General features: G+C 41.5%; 2 protein-coding genes across 2 annotated transcripts in view; one reads left to right on the top strand and one right to left on the bottom strand.

Annotated features, from left to right (window-relative positions):
* The window catches only part of GTF2F2 (general transcription factor IIF subunit 2), a 140,150-nt gene that overhangs the window by 69,607 nt on the left and 44,415 nt on the right, over positions 1–26,128 (bottom strand). The window contains exon 6 of the mRNA XM_075918994.1: positions 9,215–9,296. Within this exon, the coding sequence (XP_075775109.1) occupies positions 9,215–9,296 (82 nt within the window). The remainder of the gene's footprint in view (positions 1–9,214; positions 9,297–26,128) is intronic.
* Positions 17,588–18,413, top strand: KCTD4 (potassium channel tetramerization domain containing 4). Its single transcript, XM_075918995.1, has one exon. The coding sequence runs from the start codon at positions 17,588–17,590 to the stop codon at positions 18,356–18,358; it is 771 nt and encodes a 256-aa protein (XP_075775110.1). The 3' UTR covers positions 18,359–18,413.

The raw sequence follows: 26,128 nt of genomic DNA, 5'->3' as shown, positions 1-26,128 counted from the left end.
GGGGCTGACGACTGACCAAAGAGCAGGAATGTGAACTGGAAATGGTGCTGGCTCAGTACAAAACAGAGGAAGCACCTGTGTCTTGGGAAAATGGAAATGTGTCCTTTCAGTCAAGAGCAACGTACCAGTCTACCAGATCCAGAGAGGGAATGATGGAGGCCAAGGAGACTTCAACTTCTTGAGAAACTTTCTGAGGTGATGCAGGTCTAAAATGGGTCTGAGGACCCCCTTTGCATTTGAGATTAGGAAGTAGCGGGAATATAGCCTTGTTCCTTTCATGACTCAAGGGATCACCTCCACCATTCCCAGGTGCAGAGCTTCTGGACCTCTTGGATGTGAAGTTGCTCATGAGAAGGGTCCTTGAAGAGGGATGAGGAAGGTGTGTGGGGGGGCAGAGGGGGGAGAGGAGGAGAAGAGAGAAGGCTGGCCACAAATTGTTGGATGACAATACTACGTCGAGTACCCAACAGTTCCAGATCAGCCAAGACCAGACTGACCAGAAGGGCACAGGTAGTTGAGGAAAGGAGTGGGAGGGAAGATCCTGAGAAAGGACTGGGGTGCTATCATTGATGCCCCCTCAGAATGATTGTTTCTGGCCTCCTTTATTCCTAGAAAGGTCAGGCTGAGCAGACGAATGGGAAAATGATAGATGATGCCTGGTGCTGGAATCCATCTTGAATTTGGTATTTTTCCATGGGGACGGGAAAAATTAAACAAAGGATTCGTATCCTGGAAAATTCTATTAAAGGGATGGGAAGTAATTTTCAGCTTGCTTTTGAAATGCTTCCTCACCTTAAGAGAATACACAAGAAACTGTTAGGCCCAGGCCAGAGTAAAGATCAACTCTGACTCGAAGGATTTTCCCTGAAATAAGGACTAGGGTGAGAAATATGATCTATAACAATTGCTCAGTGTATTAGGCTTAACTGGTGTGTTTTGTTTATTTTAGACTAATAACTTGCTTTGACTTGTCTGTTTTCACTTGCAATCACGTAAATTTTACTTTTTATACTTGCAGGTTGAACCTCCCAAATCTGAAACTCTCCGATACAGCAACATCCATGGTCTGGCAGGGCCACAGATGTTGCTGGATTGAAGAGCCCTGGAGGAGAGTGGGAGCCAGCTGGGAGAACACAGGGCTGGGGAGCCCTGGCTGGGCCCAGCTGGGGAATCCCCAGCATCAGCAGGGCTAGGAAAGGGCAAGGAGTCCTGCCTCAGCTATAGAGCCCCCAGAATCAGCAAGACCAGGCAGTGAACAGGGAGCTTTTGCCCCACCTGGGGAACCCCTTGCAGCAGCAGGATCAGGCTACGGCCAGCCAGCCCCAGGAAAGCCCCAGTAGAAGCAGGACTGGCTATGGCAGTGGGGATGGTTACGGCTAGGTGGCCCCAGTCAGGGACAGCCAGCAGGGGAGCACTGACCTCCTGTGGTCCAGCAAACTCCCTAGTTTGGGACCTCAGGTCCCGACAGTGACAGACCAGGGAGGTCCAACCTATACTGTGCATATGTTTCTTTTACTGATAAAGGAAGCAACCTCTCTGAGCGCTCTCTGTGTAAAACATATAATACACAGATGGATTTATTTGGGTTTTTGGTCCCTTTTGAGAGCTGTGTTTCTGGATACTGTCAAGTCCTTGTAGCTGAGCCCTCTTAGGGCTGTTATCAACATCTGTGTTATCAGCATCTGCTGGGTGGCTGCTACCCCAACTCTGTGCCTTTGCTGGGAGAGACCAAAAGCTTCCGATCCAGTAGGACAGGGTAGTGGGGCACTCCGGTGGGCAGGCAGGTGGGTTCAGTGGTATGATTAACACACTGGGTGACAGTCTCAAAGAGATGTCTGCAATCCAATCCGTCACAGATAGCTTATTTATATTATAGTACAAACACACAGGAATAGACAGAACTGGTCCCCCAACAGCTTAAACAAATGAGACACACAAAGGGCGAGTGGAGAAAAGAAGCAAAGAAAGGTGAACTGTCTTATCCAAAGTTCACACAGTATGTCGGTGACAAACCAAGCACAGAATCCAGGTACTGTAGAGTCTCAATTATCCAACCTAAATGGGACAAAAGATGGCCAAGAGAGATTGGGGAGGTTGGGGGGCAGCGTGGCTGGCCGGGAGAGATAGGGGAGGTCGGGGTGCCCCGAGACCTTCAGGGGGCGGGGGCGGCTGGGCTGCGGCATCCTGCCGCTTGGCCCTGCTCTCTCCTCCCTCTTCTCTCACCGCCTTTGTCTCCACACTGCCTGGCACCTCCCCTTCTGCACTCCGCTCTGCTGGCTCCGCCGCCCGCACAATTGCCTTGGGTGGCCACAGGCAGGTCGGATAATACGGAATGTTGGATAAAGGAAGGTCGGATAATCAAGACTCTACTGTATCCTGACCCCAGTACTTAGCTACTCAACCTTAAATATCATTAGCATAAGTACCATTATTAAATGTACTGCAAATCTTTAAAGTATTCACTACTAGAGGCAGTAATTTTGTTGTTGTTTCTCCAGGTACTTTGTAGGAACACAAAATACCTCTCCTAAGGACAGTTTTTTTTTTTTTTTTAAAACTAGAAAACCCAAACTTAAGACAATTTTGTGTAAGTTATATAAGGAAAATACTGTAATAAAACAGTGGGCTAAAATTGTATTATACAACTAAAAGATAGTATCCTCGTTTTTGGCATAAACGTGAGTTATGATTTTAAAAACAAAAATGAACAACCCAAATGCAATAAATTGTTATATGTACATATGCTGAATTTCATTTCAAGAATAAGATGTTAATCTATGTGCTTAAAAATCCTGGATACACTGGCAGATCAAATCTAAAGTTGAACCCAAAAGTGGCCTACCTCAAATAACTGATCAGCAGTTGATACACATACTACATTTGGAGAGAATGCATGTATAGGTAATTATATGCGCTTATTATATGGGGCCTATTTGAGGACACGGGAGAGTGGGAGGGCAAAGCCCGCCGACTTTCTAAAAGCCCCTCCCCCCAGCCTTGCGGGAGGGACAACTGGACCCGTGCTCAATCAATTACTTCGGACAAAAAATGACGAAAGGGACAAGGGGTGCAGGCTAAAGGTTTATAACTAGGGAACCGGATGGGGACACCGAGCAGAGAACCCCGGACAGCGCCCACTGCTCCTCAAAGCTATCGAAGGAGCCAGTGGACGCCGCCCAGAGGAACTCTGCCCGGATTCGTGAAACCAGGGAGGAACGGAAATAGGCCCCACAGTCGCAGAGAACCCCCTCGTCCACCATCTTGCTCCTGGTATTGTAGATGGTAGTCTTTGCTAGGGCCAGGAGCAGGTTGACGAGGAGGTCTCGCGACTTTGTGGGGCCACGGATAGGGTGTGCGTACAGGAAAAGGTGAGGGGAGAAGTGCAGCCAGAACCTCAATTAGAGGTTCTGGAGGAGCCGGAATAGGGGCTGCAACCTGGCGCATTCAAGGTAGGCATGCGCCAGGTTCTCCCTCACGCCGCAAAAGGGGCAGGTGTCTGGGATGGGGGTAAACCGCGCCAAGTACATGCCCATGCTCACGGCTCCGTGAAGGAGCCGCCAACTGATGTCCCCGATGGGCCGCGGAATTAGATCAGAATAGATGCTGGCCCATCGGGGTTCCCCACCCTCTACAGGTCTTACATAGTCCCGCCACTTTGTATCGGGGCGGGACATGAGGGTGGGGAAATGCAGGGTGTGAAGCACGATCGTGTACAGATGTTGTCTTGGCGCGGTTTGAAAGCAGACCGGCTGCAGATTTTGCAGCCGGCTGGGGGTCCAGGGATGAGGAGGCCAGGGGGGCCCACGGAACAGGGGCCCGATAATAAGGGACGGAGGCTTTGCAGGAGGGGAGGGGTGGGGCGTACCCTCTCGCAGGGCTCTCTGTAGGAAATCGAGAGCGGGCCGCGGCAAAGCCGCCTTCACCTCCTGGAGTAGGCGCAAGGGGGTTCGAAGGGTGGAGAACCACATGCGCTGAGCGAGCGCCTGGGGATCCACCCAGTCCCCCCCGTCATAGTCCAGGAGGTCTCCGACCAAGGAGAGAGGCCAACAGCTTGAGCAGAGCTAGAGGAAAAAAGTCAACAAAGTAACAGATCAAGCAAATTATCCATGTCTTCTGCTTTTGTGCTGGCGTTTGCAAAGAACCTGACATCAGAATGCAGTGTTCATTTTTAGCTATGAATTGAAATGTCAGTCAGTCAGCGCACTCAGAATTTTTAAAGAGGTCAGCACCTTGTCAAGGAAGAAGTAATTAAATTTCACTGGTACTGAGCATGGACTTGGTTGGCCCAGATTGGCAGACATTCAATATCTGTGTAGAAATTTAGCTTCTTTTCCATTTTTTTTCTTCTAGTTTACACTGCTTGTTTGTTCCAATAGCTTTTCCTTAATTTTAATCATTCTTTTTTAGAGAATTTTGATAAAACCATCATTTTCCCCCCCGTGATAAACTCTTCTGCTATTGATAATCTGTGTAAGATAGACAAATAAAGCAGTTTCAGAAGTGATACCTCCCTCAAGAGGTTCTGTTTCTGATTAGAGTTTTGCACTTCTCTCCTGCACCAACCTTATTGCTATAGAAGTTAAAGCCTAGCCAATTCTTATCCCTTCTTGCCTTCTTATTAATAATTCCACCTCAGGAAGCACATCTCTTCTAAAGCAAAATAATAAATAAAAATATGAAGGAAATAAAGTTTTATAAATATCAATCTCATAACCTATACAATAAGTCTTTACACTTGTTCTGTAGCAGTGTTGGGCTACCTGTGGATCGTGGACCCTCTAGCTGCCACCTTCCCTATGCATCTCTTATGTACCTGGACACAGGAGCCCTGCATTACCTTTTCGTCCCTCTTTCCTCCCAGCACTTTCAGAGAAGCTGCAAATTGCCTGATTCAAGCTCTGTCTCCATTCCTCCCTCTCAAGCTGGAAGGCCAGGAATCAGGTGTTTGCAAGTGTTACATCTCTGGGAGAGAGGGGGAGGAGAGAGTACTGCAGAGCGAATCACGCAGCAATTCACATGCTCTGAAAGGGCTGAGAGGGAGGGGGGAAAAGCAGGTAAGTGCAGGACTCTGGATAACGAGAGGCATGTGGGAGAGAAGAGAAAACAAAAAGGGACCAACGAGACACAAGTGGAACTCCAGTGGGCTGTGGGCTGCTGTGGCCCACTGAGATGAAGGAGGGCCACTAATGTGGCCCACCCACTATTCCTGGTTGCCTATCCCTGTTCTGTTATAGCATGTAGGGATTTGGAGAAAGCAAAGGAAGTTAGATAAATATTTAGATGTTGATACTATTTCCACTAGGCAAAGTGAAGAAAAAATTAACAGTTGTGAATGCCAGGTCTGTTAAATATCAAATTCAGTTCCACCTTGAGAGAATTTTTGGCTCCACTCAATGCTCAAAGATAAGAAATTTCTAATAAAGTCAGAAGTTCAAATGTAGGCAGGGGAAAGCCTGACAACCTTTCTACCAGAAAAACAGCACTACAGTCAGTTTTCAGCTTGCCACACTGCACGTCTTAGGAGGAAAACTGTGTTCAATTTTTTATTCTTTTTTGTGTTTCTTGCTCCTGTAGGCATTTCTCTGTTACAAGAGACACAAATGATAGTCCAGGGCAGGTAAATGTTTGCAGGCAAGATATGAGAATGTAAAATGCCAACAAATTCAAAGTTAAGATAATATTTCATTAAAGCTGTTTTGCCTCCTGTTGCAACCTTCCCATATGAACCTGGCGTGATCTACTAATAGGAGATAGTTTATAAAGAACAAGAATCTGTTCAGCTCAGGAAATAGGATTAAAACCATTCTGGAACAGATAAATACTATATTTGAATTTGCCAGGTCTTGCTTACAGACAATCCCCTAACCTGAAACATATTCTGATAACCATGCCACACAACCACATCATAAGCCTCCAGGAACCCAGCCCTGCAACCAAAAAAGATGCCAACTCTGCCCACATATCTACACTGACGAATTCATCACTGAAGCAAACAACATAAACCACAAAATCAAAGGGTCATTTGACTACACATCTAGTAATTTGATCTATGCCACCAAATGCCAACAGTGCCCCACTACACTATATACAAGAAGAACTGGATGATCTCCGCAGGAAAGAATCAATGGACACGAATCAGATATATGTAAAGGGAACACACAGAAGCCTTTTGGTGAACATTTCTGCTTGCCTAACCAAAGTTTAACAGACCTGCAGGCGGCTGTCTTGTCACAGGGCAGCTCCACAAGCCAGATTCATAGGGAAGGACTGGCATCCCAGCACATCCACAAATTCAATTCAAATGCTAATGGACTCAATCGTGACATAGGCTGGCTAGGACACTACCTACTTAATAACCACTGAAGGTGCTATCAGTTCTCTGAGTGGTATCCTTCCTGTCTTAGCAATCTATCTATTTACTTTGATTTTTATCTGCTTAGGTTTAAGTCCCCATTCTTCAGATACTTAATGATACTCTGTCTCATACCCCCGTCCTTTTTTCTTTTTCTCCCCCTCTCCTATTTATTTCGAGTTTTCATATCCCCTACTCAGAACTCCCGTCATCTGAAGAAGTGGGCTGTGCCCACGAAAGCTCACGATACCATCTACTTGTTTTATTAGTCTATAAAGTGCTTCTAGACCATTTGTTGTTTTTTTTCTGTAACAGACTAACTCAGCTACCCTCTGAAGCTCCTTCAATAAAGATTCAGCATAGCTCAAACGCCATTCTGTGTGATTGGCAGAAACCATTAGAGCACTGACAATATGAATAATAGAATCATAGAATACTAGGATTGGAAGGGACCTCGAGAGGTCATCGTGTCCAGTCCCCTGCCCTCATGGCAGGACCAAATACTGTCTAGACCATCCCTGATAGACATTTATCTAACCTACTCGTAAATATCTCCAGAGAGGAAGATTCCACAACCTCCCCGGGCAATTTATGCCAGTGTTTGACTACCCTGATGGTTAGGAACTTTTTACACATGAAGTAGCTGCAATAGTGAGCCTGCAGAAATGACTAGGAAATCAGCATATAAAAATTACACACATGGACACCCACACACAATAATGAAAAGATTGGGACTGTTTAATTTAGAGAGAAGATAAATAAGAGTACATAACAGAGGTACACACAATTAATTAATGTGATATGGAAAGTAAATCAAAATCACCTATTACACTTCCTCATAATACAAGACTAAGGAGGTATTTAATTAAACTGAAAAATAAATTTAGAACTGATAAAACAAATCACTTTTGTTAAAGAATACATAATTAACCTGCAGATCTCTCTCTCTCTTTCACACATACACAATGGATTCTCCATATGAAGTGAAAATTCCAAAAGCTCCTGAGTGACTTCAGCCAGACAGACGCCTTTGTATCACTCCCAAAAATATTACCTAGTACTTTTCCTAGCACTATTCCCCATTTTAGGCATACGGATTATCTGTGAAGCCTTTACGATTTCTAAAACTTGGTTTGGAAGGAAAACCAAGCACTAAAACGACCCCCAGTTTTCATAGCCTGTGTTCTGTGATTCCCTGCAGAAGCCACTTAGGATCATCAGAAAGTTACACTCCATTTAATTAAATTAGTCCAATGGAGTTATCAGACTCTTACTGATAGGCAGCATTTCAGCAGGAAGGGCATCTAGTAGACATCTATATCTGAATAAACCTACATTCAAAGCTAATTTTGAAGTATTACAAAGGGTTCTCTCAAAACTGGGTGACTTGGAAACCTAAAAAGCAGATAAAAATCAATGTTGATAAATGCAAAATAATACACTATTAAAAACATAATTCCAACTATCCATACAAAATGATGGGGTTTAAATTAGCTGTTACCACTCAAGAATCAGATCTTGGAGTAATTGTGGATAGTTCTCTGAAAACATCTGTTCAATATGCAGTGGCAATCAAAAACCCAATGTCATTAGGGAAAGGAGATAAGACAGAAAATATCAGAATGCTATTATATAAATCCATGGTACATCTACCCTTTGAATACTGTGAGCAAGAAATAGTAGCCCTAACCCAAAAAAGGTACATTAGAATTGGAAAAAGTACAGAGAGGGACAACAAGAATGATTATTAGAGCTACTCCATATCCTGATGAGAAAAGATGAACACAACTGACACTGTTCATCTTAGGCAAAAAAAAACACCTAAAAGGCAATACAGAGGTCTGTAAAATCAGGAATGTTATGGAGAAAGTGAACAGGAAAGTGTTATTTACTCCTTCCCATAACACAAGAACTAGGGGTCACCCGATTAAAATAATAGGCAGCAGGTTTTAAACATATGCTAGAGAGTACTTCTTCACACACACAGTCAGCCTGTGGAACTTGTTGTCAGAAGATGCCTGAAAGTCAATGTATAACTGAGCTCAAAAATAAAATTATGTGAGTTCATGTAGTACATGTCCATAAAGGACTATTAGCCAAGATGGTCAGAGATGCAGCCCTATGTTGTGGGCATCCCTAATTCTTTGACTATTAGAAGTTTGGACTGCACAACAGGATGGACCACTGGATAAATTGCTGTGTTCTGTTCATTCTCTCTGAAGCATGTGGCATCAGCTCCTGTCTGAAGACGGAATACTGGGCTAGATGGACCATTAGGCTAACCCACTATGACCATTCTCATGTTCTTAAATATGCTCATACATAACGGAACAGTATAACAGAGTTTTATTGTTCCTCATTTTGGGCGATCTGCAACACCACTTAATATTATCATCCTACTCATGCCCATGAAAAAGTCTTTAAATTGCATCTTTCTGTATTCCTTTTCATTTTATATTTTACAAAGTTTATATATATTTATACACACACACTATACCAGAGGTTTTCAAACTATGAGGCATGCCTCCTGAGAGGGGTGCAGAGGAACATTCAAGTTGGGAGGACTCTGATACCACAGGGGTTAGTAGTCAGGGAGAGAGCATCACCTCTACCTTTTGACTCACTTCTTTGTCTGGGTTTGGAGACACAACCAAAAATTGTATAGAGGGAGCTCAGCTCAAAAAGTTTGAAAATCACTTCACTATGCACAGTGTTATACCTAAGTCCAATTTTAAACCAAAAACAAAACCACACAAAGAAAATAGTTGTATTTTACAGAAAGTCATCTGGTTCTTACTGGGAAAGGAGATAAAATATCAAAATAGGATATTACAGATTCACTGACAATAGAAGTGCACCTACCTTTTAAGTTTCATATAATTTTCACTAGCTGCAGGCCTGCATTCAGCACGTTGAACCACTATTCCTTCCAGTGATAGTTTGTCTTAAATAGAAAGAAACATATTTATTATAGAACATAGATGTATACATTATCTTTTCAACTACTGTCTTACTATTTATGCTCAGTTTAGAAAACAAAACAAATTATTATGTCGGTTCCATTCAGATACTTAGGGAGCTGAAGAATGATACACTTGATATGCGTACCTTATTGCAACAGATTTTGTGTTCCATCTCAACTGTGCCATGGGTATCTTATGTGAAATTGGGCAAGTTACTGACACCAAATTTTTCCACAAGCATCTCTCAAAAATTAGTACCAGAGGCTATGTCTAAACTGTAAAGAAAAACTTGCAGCTGTCCCATGCCAACTACTCAGACTCACAGGCTGTTTAATTGCCATGTAGACCTTCAGGTTCAGACTTCAGCTCAAGATCTGGGACCAGCCTCATAGGGTCCCAGAGCCCAGGCTCCAGCCCAAGGTCAAATATCTTTACTGAAATTATATAGCTCCTTAACCCAAAGCCCTGCATGACCAAGTCAGATAGCATGGGTCAGCCTTGGGTTTTTAACTGCAATGCAGAAATATCCTAAGCAGCTTAAGATGAGTATCCAATCACTAAGGCATCCAAAATAAATAGATACACTTCTAAAACATTTTTGTTCTTACTCTGACTAACTTCCCCATCTATAGAATGGGCACAAAACTTCCCTACCCTACAGGGGTGGTATGAAAAGACACTAATTAAATATTTACAAAGTACCAGGGGTATGTCTAGACTACATCTCTTTATTGCCAGAATGATGTAAATTAGACATACCAACATTGATGTGTGGATTTAAATCTTCCGCGCTTCATTTGAATAAAAATGGCCACCGCGTTTTGCCGAGTCAGCAGTTTGTCTGCAAAAAGCAGCTGTCAAGACTCTTTCCTTGGCCTCTCTGGATCTGGTTTTATGCAGCATAAGGGATCGGCTGACAAAAGCTTTCTTTGTCACCTAATCCCCGTCTTGAAAGCCGCTTTGTGCTGACAAACTGCTGACTCGGCAAAATGTGGTGGCCATTTTTATTCAAATGAAGTACAGGAAATTTAAATCCCCACTTCATTTGCAATGTCAGTATGTCTAATTTATATCCCTCTGGTGACAGTGAGATGTAGTCTAGACATACCCTAGGATACTATGGCAATGATCAAACAGAAAAGCTAACAGAACATTTAAAAACTCTGTATTAAGTGCAGCAATTTGATGGCATACAGTAAATAAGGTATACAACTGCACATGGAACAGTGAAGATGAAAAGAAATACTGGATAGTTATCTAACTTCATGTGAACTGGCTGGCTTCAGTGGCAGAACACAACAGAACTTCAGCTTTTACCTCAACATTCACATCTGTTTTTTAAACTTAATTTTAATACCTATGAAACGCACACACATCTACTTGTACTTTGTTTTGTTTTTACCTATCCTTTGTATTTCAACCAAGGGCTGCCTTCATTTATACTTTTTAATGATGAAGATAGGAGTAAATAATGCAGAATGGTGTGTGGAGATTTAACAGCCCCACGTAGAGCCAAACTGTCCCCTTCTTAGGAAAGGTTTTTGAAAACTTGGACATAGAACCATCTGAGGAAGAATTCCTCAGATGGGAAGGGCATGAGAGCCTCTAAGTCGTACAGTGCCAGAGGAGCTGCCAGCACAGGAGCAGTCCTGCCTGGACTACTAACTCTCAGTTATTCTGGCTCCAACTTCTCCACACGTGCATGAAAAATCTTCATAGTATCAACAAAGGAATTAACAGTACAGGAGCAGAATCTGGCAACTACCAGGAATGCTGTACCCTGCCATCTCACTAATTTGAGCCAGGGCCAAAGTTGTTTCAGAGACTGGCGTGTTAACTCAATTCTAGAACTGAGTTATCTATCTTCTAAAATAATGAAACAATCCCCTTTCCAAAAGAAATAATACGAAGTTAAAACAAACATTTATGTTGATCTGTAAAAAACAGATTATTGTAAACTGTAATGAACTCCATGTTCGCTACCAACTGTTAGCAGCACACAGGCACTTTGTGCTTGGATGGCAACAAGCTCTTGCCCAGAACATTAGCAATGACTGACAGGGTAGTGCAATGGCACTGTCCAACTCTGGGAAATGAAAAATAATCCTAAAAATCCAAGAGAAGTACTGAAAATAAAGCAAGCACAGGTGACCAATCCATGCCTACAGCATACTTTAAATACCCCCTCCTAACTATGCCCTAATGTCAATCCTCCCTATTGTGTATAGAGAGAACAACACATCCGAATACACTCTTTCTTTAGAGAGCCTAACCTAAAGCAACTGTAACATGATAAAGGATAGCATTTTACTCAGCTCTGAGTGTCCTAATCTTGATATATCAAGCCAAACTCATATCATTATACTCAAATATCCTTCCAAAGGAAAACCCCCTAGGCTCAAGAACCTTAAGATTCACTAACTTGCCTTTGCAAGCTATTGTTTTTCAATGGCTGGATGACTGAATTATTTATTATTGAAATCTAAAAATCTAACTCTGGTCTCCTTAATTACACTGCAGAGTACCATCATCTGACCGCAAGCACTTACCAGGGTTGTATTTACCCCTTTTTTGCTTTGCTTAATAAATGAATTAAATCCTTAAAAAAAAAAAAAAAAAAAAAAAAAAAAAACAACCAGAAAGCAGAATTTGGCTTTTCTGACAGTTCTTTATTTTCAGAGCTGAAGTTGTATGAAAACAAATTCTTCTTCCACAGATTCACAGGGTTTAAACACTTTAAGGATCACCTAATCAGATCTACCGTGTACCACTGACCATTAAAATTCACCCAATTATCCTTTATAAAGCCCAGTAACTTTTGCTTAGCTTAAGCATAATTTATAGCAAGGCATCCAGTCTTGATCTGAGGACATCAAGAAAAGGAGAATACTCCATCTCCTTTGGTAATTTGTTTCAATTGTTAACTTCCCTTTGAATATTGTTGATTTTCCAGTCTTCTAAGATTTCTTAAAAATTAATACCAGTGGACCAGAGATTTCCTCAGCCAACTCTTAGGACTTCTGGATGCCAATTATACAGATGAGTAGAATTTAAAATGTTTATACCTGGCAGATGTTATCTAACATCCTTCTCAGTTATTAATGGAATGGATTTGTGTATCACAGCTCAGCAGAACTCAATCATCAGACTGTATCTGGTTTTATCCAGAACAGACTAACAGATCTGCTCTTGACTTTCAGTTTAAGAACAGAAAATTTTGGTGCTTGAAAAAGTCTTTTAAAATGCTTACACACTCCCATAATGATCCCACCTTCTTTCTTGCTTCCACATCACAACCCAGGTAAAGCTTTCCACACTGAACATGCACCAGGTTGCTATGTCTGAGTCCCAACAGAGTAGAACTGTATGCTTTTAAGCTTTTCTTAGTCTGGGTAGGCTTCAGCACTCTTTCCTTGGCCTCTCTGGGTCAACATCTTGGCACAGGCTCCTCTGTCACCCCTTCTTGCAACTAGAACATTATAGTCCAGCTGCTCTAGGTCTGTGGTTCTCAACCTGTGCTGTACATAGTGATCTTCTAAGGGTTACATTATCTCATATCTACTAGATATCTGCTTAGTTTTACAACAAGCTGCATGCAAAGCACTAGTGAAGTCACTAAAAACTAAAACTTCATATACACAGTGATTTGTTTATACAGCTCTATATACTACATACTGAAATATAAGTACAATATTTATATTCCAATTGATTTATATTTATATGGTAAAAATGACAAAGCAAGCATTTTTTCAGCAACAGCGTGCTGTGACACTTTTGTATGCTTACATTTGATTTTGTAAGCTAGTAGTTTTTAGGGGAAATGAAACTTATGGTGTGTAAGACAAATCAGGCTCCTGAAAGGGGTACCATTGTCTGGAAAAAACAACAAGTAGTCCTGTAGCACCTTAGAGACTAACAAAAATATATTTACAGAATCATGAGCTTTTGTGGACAACACCCACTCCCTTCAGACTCACCTGAAGTCATCAATCTTGCCTAAATAATTTTAAAATTCTTTTTCTATTTTAACTGATGATCCTATCCCATTCTCACTGGCAGAGACCCTTCTCCTAACCCCTGAAGCAGCAATGGAGTCTGGAGCTTTTCTCCCCTTTGCCACCTCCAGCTTGTATGTGGTACACTGACAACCTATGATTAGCACTGTTCCCCCTCCACATGACCCCTCACTCCACTGGGCAGAAGGGGGGCCAAACAAGTAACAGAGATAGGAAGGTGTTCCCAGGAAAACCATAACATTCAGCTCTGAATCATGCCCACCTCATTGTTACCACTTCCTAAAAAAAACAAAAACTGCCCCCCACTAAACACTTGTGGTGTCACAGCGTCCAGGTTAACCTGCAGTGACTTGTACCCTTAGAATGTGAAATAAACCTATGCCTAGACCTCTGAAGGTCAGGAAAAACATTGTCAGGTAATGTTCTCCCAAACCACATACAGTAGTCTTAACTCAGTCTCCTTTTGGGAGTGTCTCAGTAAGTCCCTAACACGGCTACATTTCTATCACTATTCAGTAAGTCCCGGTGAGAGATTATATGATTTTACCTCTCTCAGGCATTTGGAGGATAGTTTGAAAAGTGTGGGGGAAACATGACTCATGTGCACTACAACTGAGTGTAAGGCAGGATTAATGTTAGCTAGGCATGAGCTCTAGTCAACCAATTCACCTACTCCAGGCAAACCATACTGTTGCCAGATATTAAGAGTTTTTCAGTCCTTGTCAGAGTTAGTCCTTGGGCTTCACCATAAGCTAGCCCCATCTAAGGTTAGTAGCATGCACCACAATGCACTGCACTGCTAGAATATTTCAAGGAAAGAGGACAGCATAGAGGACAGAGATGATAGATGTTACTGTATGAAGACAGGTACACATATGGGTTTGGGCTGGGTACTGAAAATGTATAATAAGTATTAGATTGGAATGAAACACTCATATTCCCCTATTTCTTGACATGCCCAGTAGAATGTCAGCTTCCACAAGTTGGAGTCATTCTTGTGGTCCTAAAACCCTACAAGCAACTCTTACATATATCCTTTGATTTTTGTACCAAGAAAGGACATTGTAATGATCCAGTTAGATCTCCTGAATATCTCAGCAGGGGGAAAAAAAAAAGGATCCCCGATTCCTCTAGCTCAGTGGTTCTCAAACTATCAATCATTATATCTGGCCCATAATGTGTTATCTGAGCTGAAGGTTGAAAACCACTGCAGCCCATCCCTCACCCACATACACACACTGCTGTGCCCAGCATCCACAGGCCAGAGACCCCTTTTACTGAGTCAAGTCAAGAGCAAAGCCCCAATGGCAGGGCCTGGCCGCAGGAATGTTGGATCCTGTTGTGTGGTGCTGACAGGAGCCCCAATCCAACCCCCACTGGGCAGTGACCCACTATCCCAGGCTTTGTTGTGTCTAGGCTAAGCAGTAGACCTGACATTGGACCCTACAACCGTTTAGCACACAGCTGGATTGCAGCTGTCTGCTAATTAGACCACATGTGGTCTGTGGGCCACAGGTGGTCATTGCTCTAACTACAGCTGCTCCTCTTCTCAGATAGTGTGCAAACCAGCATCTTGCTGCAACTAATTCCTGCATTAACACAATGCATCCAATGTAGTAAGAAGTGTTTGAAGAATGACAGCCCTGTGTTGGACACAAACACAACAAAAATTGCAGATTTTGTAGACAGGTCAGATATGGTTTTGTCAGACTGCCTACTGTCAATGGCAAGGGGGCCTAGTTAAGGTTTTGTGCACGTGTATGGTATGGATGAGATTAACTCTCATGCAATTTTCGTAAGTTTAAAGACAGGCACACTTGATATTCTCCTTGAATCAGCAGCTAATTGAATTCCCTCCGTGTGTGTGTGTGTGTGTGTGTGTGTGTGTGTGTGTGTGTGTGTGCGCGCGCATGCACGCACAAACTCTCCTCCCTTATCCCTCAACCTCCCCCCCCCCCCCAATTCCTGGGTCTGCAGCTAACAGCTTGCTGACAATTTTTACTCTCTAAAAAGCAGAAGTGATTTAGCTTGACCTTTCAAAAATATTTAACTATGGCCAAACCTGGAAAATTTCAGCCCCAAACACAGAGACTTCAGAATATAATGAGCCTATGAAGCTAATATGGAATGGATACTGTTTTGCAGCTGCCTTGTCTTAAATTTATACAGCTCAGTTTGCCACAAAGGATTTCAAAATCATTTACAAATCTGGGCTCTCTTTGGAAATCTCTCATCCAGCTACGACCCAGCTTAGCTTCAAAGAGATGGCAAGATCACCATGCAAAACAGAATGACTCCAGAGTCAATTAAAGGTCTTATCAATTACCACTACCATTTATAAGATTAAAACCCACACTGAACTTGAACAGATCAAATGGAGTTTGACACTTGACTATTAACTGGATTTGAGCAAAGTCTTCCAAAGTGGCAAAGTATTATTCATAAAACTTGTGTCAAAACTACACCACCTGTTTTTTCTCTCTCTACATGTACTTTTATTAACTCTTATTAACAGCCATAAAAAGTAAATTTTCAAAAGATATTAGATATTCAATAGATATTAAATGATTAAAATATCTTCAAATTGAACAGATACTAAACACAATAAGGGTATCAAAGTGTTACATTTAAACAATGACTTTATTTCCTGATACACACAGAGTCTAATAAATAAAATAATGGTTAGTATGTTACATATAGTAGCAGAAAAGATTTAGCAGAGTAGCTCTGTCAACTGGGGATACAGAAGTAGGGGGGCAACAAGTAGAATCAACATGTTATTTACATCAACAAGCATAAAGTAATATTAACCAATAACAAATATCACTATAGCAGTGTTTCTCCAGTAGCTATAAATAATTGCTAATATATCTATTGGGAGCAGTATGGATATAGTCTTAACAAACAAAGGCACAGAGAATCATTTTCACAAAAGGATATTTGACTTCGCTGTTAACGGGCCAAAGCAACAGACATCTGCTTGCTGACTGAAAAATACACTCTGAGAAAAAAAAATCATAATCTCCAATTTCCATGTTCAAGCTAAAAAAGAGTTGAATCTCTACCTTGCTTTGGAATGTGTGCTGCATACACTACTCTCCATCTCCTGCACACTCCCTAAGGAAATACACAAACATTTGTACAGCTTTCCTTTTCCTCTCCCCAGCTGCAAATGTTTAAAGGGGAAAACCTTTTAAAAAAAGGTAATTTCAAATGAATCTTTAATCTCAGCTTCATACAGAAAAATGAGACAGCCATTTAATTCAAGTATACTCTGTCAATGTTTTCTCCCATACTGAAGTGTTGCTAAGCTATAGCATTATGTGATATTCAAAGATCTTTATGGGCACACTGGCCCTTTGTTTCACATGGCAACAGAATTGTTTTGATTAAATATAAAATAATGTATGAAATCTAACCTTACTGGTAATTTTACATAACCAAAGTAATAAATGTATCTTTTCTCTAAAATAGTTTCTAATCGATAGTAAGGGAGAGACTTATAAATATCAAAGGACACAAAACCTAATAAAGGCTAGATTTTTTGCCTTGCTAAGGACAGCTGAATGAACACAAAAATAGTTTTCACTATATGCTAAACCAATTCAATCAGAAATGCTTTGTCATATCACTTTGAAACATTTCCTGATAAAATGTTAAACCACTGTGGGTTTTTATACATAAGGCATACTCGGTCATCAGTTTTCAGCTATCTTCCATCAAATAGATTAAGTATCAAACAGTAACAAATAGCTTTTTTGTAAAGGTAGTATGTAAAACCAAAAATTCCTTAAAAAATAAAAAAGGAAATAAAGCTACTACTACAACAACACACTCAGTGGTAAACATTCTTTAGCAATTCCACATTATAAACACATTTTTAAAGCAAATATAAAATTTTAACTGGTCAGTTAAAAAGGTATTGTCCATTCTGCACATAGCAATTCAAAATGTTATTTTAAAATAATTTAAACCTAGTAGACTTCAAAGAAAAGAATTAAAACAGCGTTTACATCCATCCTCTCCCCTTACACAGTTAAATGCAAATTCCCCTTTACAGCCGTACTCCTGATATCTCACTGCATACATAGCTGATACGCCACCTACTGCAAAACTGAGCTGACAATCCATGCAATGCCAGCAGCACTTCCATTCCATCACCGGGGCTGGAGCTGAATAAAGGTGCTTTTAAAATATCTCTTTACAAGCACACAAGAACAAGGCAAGATAGCTATCTTTTTCTCTTGGATTTAAGAATGGAGCGAAAAATAAACAGAAGAGAAAAGGAACATGAAGAAAAGCACAACTCTGAGGGTACTGAGGAAGGCATGAACTGTAAAACGTCACTGATTACCCTCAATGTTGGTGGATACCTGTACATTACACAAAAACAAACACTAACCAAGTACCCAGACTCTTTTCTTGAAGGTGTGGTAAATGGAAAAATTCTCTGTCCGTTTGATGCAGATGGCCATTATTTCATAGACAGGGATGGACTCCTTTTCAGGCACATTCTGAACTTCCTACGAAATGGAGAACTTCTTCTACCAGAGGGGTTTCGAGAAAATCAACTTTTGGCACAAGAAGCAGATTTTTTTCAGCTTAAGATGTTAGCTGATGCAGTGAAATCAAGGTGGGAGAAAGAACAGCTAGCATCCAGAGAGACTACTTTCCTGGAAATAACCGACAGTCACGACCGTTCACAAGGTCTTCGGATCTTTTGCAATGCTCCTGATTTCATAGCAAAAATCAAATCTCGCATTGTCCTGGTGTCCAAAAGCAGGCTGGATGGCTTTCCAGAGGAGTTTTCAATATCTTCAAATATCATTCAATTCAAATACTTCATAAAGTCAGAAAACGGTACACGACTTGTACTGAAGGAAGACAACACCTTTGTCTGCACCCTGGAAACTCTTAAGTTTGAAGCTATAATGATGGCTTTAAAATGTGGATTTAGACTGCTGACCAGTCTGGATTGTTCCAAGGGGTCAATTGTTCACAGCGATGCACTTCATTTTATCAAGTAATTACTTCTATCACCAGACAAAGGCAACAAGCATGCAGCCAGTAAACCTCATTAAACTACAGCATCCAGACATCACAAATAATGTATCTAACTAGCCCTGTACCACAGAGCTCTGCTGCTAATGAATTAATGTGAGCTAATGGTATGTAAATTCCATAATGAAATTCATCTCTAGATTATTAAGGCTGAACATGTATCTTATGTCAAATTTAATAAAAATGATCTGCTAAACAATGTAAATATGGATCGAATGCTGCTGCTTTTGCATATATTTTTTTCTTCATGCTATCTTTCACCCTGAGAATACAGCTGAAATGTTTTGTGTACTTGTATGACTAACATGCATATACCTTATTGTTCAGTTAAATAGTGGTGAAAGTATTTTCATATAATATGCAAGCTTGAAACCATGTTTAGCTTATAACAAATTTCAGACTGGATTTTAACTGGAATAAAACATTGTGTGTGTTCATCAGAGTTTCTGCAAATATATTAAAATCTGAATTATATTGAAACTACAATAATATAAGACTGCAAAAGACCATAAAAGGCTTTCGATTTTAAAAATTAAACATACTTCAGAGCTCGTGTACTTGAATAATCAAATTTACAGCTATATCATTCATTTGCTGAAAATCCTGAAAGAAATGCCTCCAATAACAAAAGCCAAATTTTCTGCTAGTTTACTTAACTTTTTATTATAGGAAATATATAAATGCATAAAGGTATGCAAAGAATAAGATATTTCAAAAGTATATGTTGTAATGGTTCATTCAAAAGGTTTTCCATACAATTGAATGTAACAGGCTTTCAATTATGTATTAGATTCAAATATTGAAGTTGACATTCTCCACTTGCCATAGCTGTTCATAAAGAGTGGCAAATTAACAGATCTATGGCTTTGTATAATGAATTACTAACCAGTAAGTGGAATTTTGAATTCTGAATAGATCGCCTGCTGATATTTAAAAAGCATCAATGTAAAGAGCAGATGAAACATTTCTCCCACTTCTCATATACTTATTTATCCAGTTCTTTCTTTCATTTATAATTTTTAAGGGAACAAGATACATCTTCTACAGTGTAACTAGAATTAATACATTTAGAAATAATCATTAAATGTCTGTCAATAAGCAAAGTTGGAACAAAAACAATCTTCATGTAAGCAAGTGCAATTCCCATTCATAACTTTTGAGGTCAGCAAGAGTTGTACCTGCTTATTCAAAGTCTGAATTTGGTCCTTTCACTCTATCAAATATGCACAGTTCAACTGAAATCAGAAGTGTGAAGAAATTGATGCTGTTTATTTTTTTGAAACTGTAGTATTATTAAAAACTGGAGTTCTTTATTTTATTAGTATAGAAAATGACCACAGTACAGGAAAAAAATAAGTTCCCATACAAAATATGATTCTCACTACACTAAAATTTTAATCATGTTGAAGGACACAACTGTTACTGGACAAGCTGAAAGCACCATTCTGTCTTGAATTTTAGATAGGACCAAGCCAATTTTTAATGTGGAATGAAAATATACCATGTGTCTACTCTGTAACCTGGAACTACTTCAACAATGACTGGGAACAACTGTATCTCTTCTTAGAGCTAATTTGTATAATAGAAAAGACCAAAATCTCAAAACAAAAACAGAGATCCTTAATGTCTCAAGATGGAATTTCCATGTGAGGGGAAAAAAAAAATACTGAAATCTCTTTCTAGTTCCTCCCCAAAAGGCAAAACATCAGCACTTCAAACCATATATTATTCTATTCTAGGTACCACACTTAGAAATAATTATGGCATATTGATAGTGGTAAAGTTATCACTTTAAATTGAAGTAGTTTTTAATAGATCACTATATTGTCATTTTCACAAAGTGCTTTCAAATCAGAATACTGTTCAAGACACTTCATTAGCCATTAAATTAGTAAACATAGCAATATAGATGATGCCTGTCTGAAGTGAATGTGAAAATTTACATGCAACAAGTTTGATACCCTACCAACTCAGAGTTACAAACACCAGAGTTACAAACTGGTCAACCACAGACCTCATTTGGAACTGAAAATACACAATCAGGTAGCAAAAGAATTTAAAAACAAAAAAACAAAAAAAACCCCACATGAATATAGTGTAGTACTGTTTTAAACTATTAAAAATATAAACGGAAAGTGCTTGGTTTCATTTAAATTGAAATGGTTAAAAAAAGCATTTTTCTTCTGCATAATCAAGTTTCAAAGCGGTCTTAAGTTAATGTTACATTGTACTTTTTTGAAACACCACCATAAGATTTTGTTCACAGTTATGAACAACCTCCATTCCCGAAGTGGACGTAACCCTAAGGTTATACTGTAATTTGCTGATTTTAATGGACTCTGAACTATAGCAAAGAGACTAGAAATACCAGAGCACAAAACAATTATAAACAAACTGCAAGAAAATTGTTAGTGGACTGGATATCTCCATACTTAGAATGGGTAACAGTAACTAGGCAGACAACCTAGGAAACTACTGTAACTGCCCTACAAATCACAAATAAGCTTGTTTCCAGAACTGCCAAAAACAATCTGTATAAGCACAAAGTCTGAAGGAGGCTGTTGCTCAGAAGACATCAAATAATCCATTTTCTTAAATGGTTTGGATATAATCTTCAGTTCTCCTGAATGCTTGATTGGGCATTATGAAGTTATCAAATTTTAAATGAAAGAAAATAATAAAAATTTATTTTGATTGTAACCAGCATTAATACAGAAGACAGTGTCTTAACTTTTCAATTGACTTATTATTTGACCTTTAAAGAAATGTCAGAGAAGTACTATTTTCTCTAGTTTAAAATTTCAGCTTAAAAAAAGGGGAGGAGGGAAGAGGAAGATCTGGTGAGTCTTTAATTACTGAGCAAAACTGTTCTTCACTATTAAAAATGGCTGTGCATACTTAAATTACCACAGCAGCCCACTTGTAATAGCATAAAACCAAACCCCATCACAAATATTTTTATAAACAAAGAGTAAATCACACTACAGTGCTTTTACAGATGTTAAATAGACGCTTTAACAAGACTTAAATGCAGGGTGCCACTCCCTTGCAGCATCTGTTGCATTACTACCTAAAATAATTCAAGACGCTTCACCACAAACATGAGTTGAATTTGAGGTCAGACCTGTCCAGCAGAGAAAAAGAATCATAAGCCCAAGATCAAGAAAAAAATTATCCATTGTATTATAAAATTTGTGGGTTTATTTAGGTCTCAAAGATTCAGGTTATTAAAGAATTCCTATCAGAAAGCTTCCCAATTGTCTTGTAAAAATCTCAATAGTATTAGTACAGGTTGGACTTCCCTGGTCCAGCATCCTCTGGGCCTGACTGGTCCCGGATAAGGGATTTTGCCAGACCAAAGGAAGTTATTTCTGGACCCCTGCTACCAGCCCTCCCGGCCTGGCCCGCTGGACTCCCAGCCAGCTCCTCTCTTCCTGCTGGCCCTAACTGCTCTGCCAACACTGCTGGATATCTATCGCTGCAGTGACTCTGGGATCTGCCGGGCAGCTGTGGGCACTGCACTGGGACTCTGGGGCCCTCAGGGCAGCCATGCACACCATGCTGGGATCTGGGACAAACAGGGCAGCTGTGTGCTGCAGCTCCCTTCCCTACCGAGCTACTGCAGTCTCCCAACCCTGCTGGGCATCCCCGCTGCCACGTGCTGGGTGGCCCACTGCCCTGCCCGCTCCACATAGATCCTTGCTGCTGGCCTTCCACTGGTACTCTCTGGTCCTGTAACATCTGTGCCAGACCATGGATGTTGCCAGACCAGAAAATCCCTGTTATGAGAGTTTCAACCTGTATTTTATAGCAAGCACTTGAGAGCATGTGCTGTCATATCAAATTCCTGTTTTTGCAAACATCTGGTTTAAAGAAAATGTTCATCTTTCAAGTCTGAAATCTGTCCAACTGTGTCTCTGAAAGCATATCTTCCAAAATGTTTAAACAAAATCCCTTCAGCTATCTGAATAAGGATTTATGCAGGGGGACAAGAATTTTCTTCCTCTCCACATTTAAAAACTGGAGACATACTGCATTAGGCAAGATGATAGCAACAACCTGTTTGAAACCGGACAGATACCTGTTGAAGGGAAAGGACTGGGCAGGGATCGTCGAATTGAGGACGTAAATGCATGGTTGCGCAGATGGTGTCGCAGAGAGGGCTTTGGTTTCTTCGACCATGGGACTCTGTTCCGGGCGCAAGGATTGTTAGGAAGAGATGGGATCCACCTAACGAAGAGAGGAAGGAGCATCTTCGCGGGCAGGCTTGCAAACCTAGTGAGGAGGGCTTTAAACTAGGTTCGTCGGGGGACGGTGACCAAAACCCTGAGGGGAGTGGGAAAGTCAGATACCGGGAAGAAATGCAGAGAGGAAGGGGCAAGAAAGGAGGACCCATGTTTCGAATGGAGAAGATAGGACGACCAACTGGTTACCTGAAGTGTTTGTACACTAATGCGAGAAGACTGGGCAAAAAACAGGAAGAACTGGAGGCCCTGGCCCAGACCAAGAAATATAATTTAATTGGGATAACAGAGACTTGGTGGGATGACTCGCATGACTGGAGCGCTGTCATGGAAGGGTATAGACTGTTCAGGAACAACAGGCAGGGGAGAAAAGGAGGAGGAGTTGCACTATATGTGAGAGAGCACTACGATTGCTCTGAACTCCAGTATAAAGAGGGAGAAAAACCTGTTGAGAGTCTATGGGTTAAGTTTAAAGGAGCAAACAACAGCATTGATGTTGTGGTTGGTGTTTGCTACAGGCCACTGAATCAGGTGGATGAGGTGGATGAGGCTTTTTTCGGACAACTGAGCGAAGCTTCCAGATTGCAGGCTCTGGTTCTCATGGGGGACTTTAATCACCTTGACATCTGCTGGGAAACCTATACAGCAGTACACAGGCAATCCAGGAAGTTTTGGGAGAATGTTGGGGATAACTTCTTGACACAGGTACTGAAGGATCCGATTAGGGGCTGTGCGCAGCTTGACCTTCTGCTCACAAACAGGGAGAAACTAATAGGGGAAGTAGAGTTGGGTAACAACCTGGGAAGCAGTGATCATGAGATGGTAGATTTCAGGATCCTGACGAAAGGAAGAAAAGAGAGTAGTAAAATACACACCTTGGACTTCAAAAAAGCAGATTTTGACTCCCTCAGAGATCTGATGGGCAGAATCCCCATGGATGTTAACATGAAGGGGAAAGGAGTCCAGGACAGCTGGCAGTATTTTAAAGAAGCCTTATTGAAGGCACAGAAAGAAACCATCCCGACGCGTAGCAAGAGAGGCAAACATGGTAGGAGACCGGACTGGCTTACAGGGGAAATCCTTGGTGAACTTAAGCACAAAAAGGAAGCTTACAAAGAGTGGAAACTTGGACAAATGACCAGGGAGGAGTTTAAAGGTATAGCTCGAGAATGCCGGGGGGTTATCAGGAAGGAGAAAGCACAAATGGAATTGCGACTGGCTAAGGATGTGAAGGATAACAACAAAGGTTTCTACAGGCATGTTAACAAGAAGAAGGTGATCAGAGAGGGTGTACGGCCCCTAATGGATGAAGAAGGTAACCTAGTGACAGATGAAGTGGGGAAAGCTGAAGTACTCAATGCTTTCTTTGCCTCTGTATTCACAGACAAGGTCGGCTCCTGGACTTCTGCGCCAAGTGACGCAAGATGGGATGAAGATGGACAGCCCATGATGGGTAAAGAACAGGTTAGGAACTATTTAGAAAAGCTAAAAGTATATAAATCCATGGGTCCAGACTTAGTGCATCCGAGGGTAATGAGGGAGTTGGCAAATGCCATTGTGGAGCCTTTGGCTATTATCTTTGAAAAGTCGTGGAGATCGGGAGAAATCCCGGATGACTGGAAAAAGGCAAATGTAGTGCCCATCTTCAAAAAAGGGAAGAAGGATGATCCAGGGAACTATAGGCCGGTCAGTCTTACCTCGGTTCCCGGAAAAATCATGGAAGGGATCCTTAAGGAATCCATATTAAGGCACTTGGATGAGAGGAAAGAGATTAGGAATAGTCAGCATGGATTCACAAAGGGCAAGTCGTGCCTGACCAATCTGATTAGCTTCTATGATGAGGTAACTGGCTCGGTGGACATGGGGAAGTCAGTGGATGTGATATACCTTGACTTTAGCAAGGCTTTTGATACGGTCTCCCACAATATTCTTGCCAGCAAGTTAAGGGATTGTGGATTGGATAAATGGACGGTAAAGACTGATAGAAAGATGGCTAGAAGGCCGGGCCCAGCAGGTAGTCATCAATGGCTCGATGTCAGGATGGCGGTCGGTTTCTAGCGGAGTGCCCCAAGGTTCGGTTCTAGGACCGGTTTTGTTCAATATCTTTATTAATGATCTGGATGAGGGGATGGATTGTACCCTCAGCAAGTTTGCGGATGACACTAAGCTGGGGGGAGAGGTAGATACGCTTAAGGGCAGAGATAGGGTCCAGAGTGACTTAGACAAATTGGAGGATTGGGCCACAAGAAATCTGATGAGGTTCAACAAGGACAAGTGTAGAGTCCTGCACTTGGGACGGAAGAATCCCAAGCATAGTTACAAGATGGGGACCAACTGGTTAAGTAGTAGTTCTGCAGAAAAGGACCTGGGGGTTACAGTGGATGAGAAACTGGATATGAGTCAACAGTGTGCCCTTGTAGCCAAGAAGGCTAATGGCATATTAGGTTGCAATAAGAGGAGCATTGCCAGCAGATCCAGAGATATCATCATTCCCCTTTATTCGGCTTTGGTGAGGCCGCATCTGGAGTACTGTGTCCAGTTCTGGGCCCCCCAATACAAAAAGTATGTGGACGCATTGGAGAGGGTCCAGCGGAGGGCAACCAAAATGATTAGGGGGCTGGAGCATATGACTTATGAGGAGAGGCTGAGGGACTTGGGTCTGTTTAGCCTGCAGAAGCGAAGAGTGAGGGGGGATTTGATAGCAGCCTTCAACTTCCTGAAGGGAGGTTCCAAAGAGGATGGAGAGAGGCTGTTCTCAGTAGTGACAGATGGCAGAACAAGGAGCAATGGTCTCAAGTTGTGGTGGGAGAGGTCCAGGTTGGATATTAGGAAAAACTATTTCACTAGGAGGGTGGTGAAGCACTGGAATGGGTTACCTAGGGAAGTAGTGGAGTCTCCATCCCTAGAGGGCTACGTCTACACTGGCCCCTTTTCCGGAAGGGGCATGTAAATTTCATGAGTCGTCGTAGGGCAATCCGCGGGGGATTTAAATATCCCCCGCGGCATTTAAATAAAAATGTCCGCTTTTTTCCGGCTTTTAAAAAAGCCGGAAAAGAGCGTCTACACTGGCCCCGATCCTCCGGAAAAAGCGCCCTTTTCCGGAGGCTCTTATTCTTTGAAGTAGGAATAAGAGCCTCCGGAAAAGGGCGCTTTTTCCGGAGGATCGGGGCCAGTGTAGACGCTCTTTTCCGGCTTTTTTAAAAGCCGGAAAAAAGCGGCGGACATTTTTATTTAAATACCGCGGGGGATATTTAAATCCCCCGCGGATTTCCCTACGACGACTCATGAAATTTACATGCCCCTTCCGGAAAAGGGGCCAGTGTAGACGTAGCCGAGGTGTTTAAGTCTCCACTTGACAAAGCCCTGGCTGGGTTGATTTAGCTGGAATTGGTCCTGCCTAGAGCAGGGGGCTGGACTTGATGACCTTCTGAGGTCTCTTCCAGTTCTGATTCTATGATACTTGATAAACTTGTATGTTTGCTCATTTTGAAA

The sequence above is a fragment of the Pelodiscus sinensis genome, chromosome 1 (genome assembly GCF_049634645.1).
Source record: "Pelodiscus sinensis isolate JC-2024 chromosome 1, ASM4963464v1, whole genome shotgun sequence".
Taxonomy (NCBI): domain Eukaryota; kingdom Metazoa; phylum Chordata; order Testudines; family Trionychidae; genus Pelodiscus; species Pelodiscus sinensis.
This window is presented reverse-complemented; position numbering and strand designations above follow the sequence as displayed.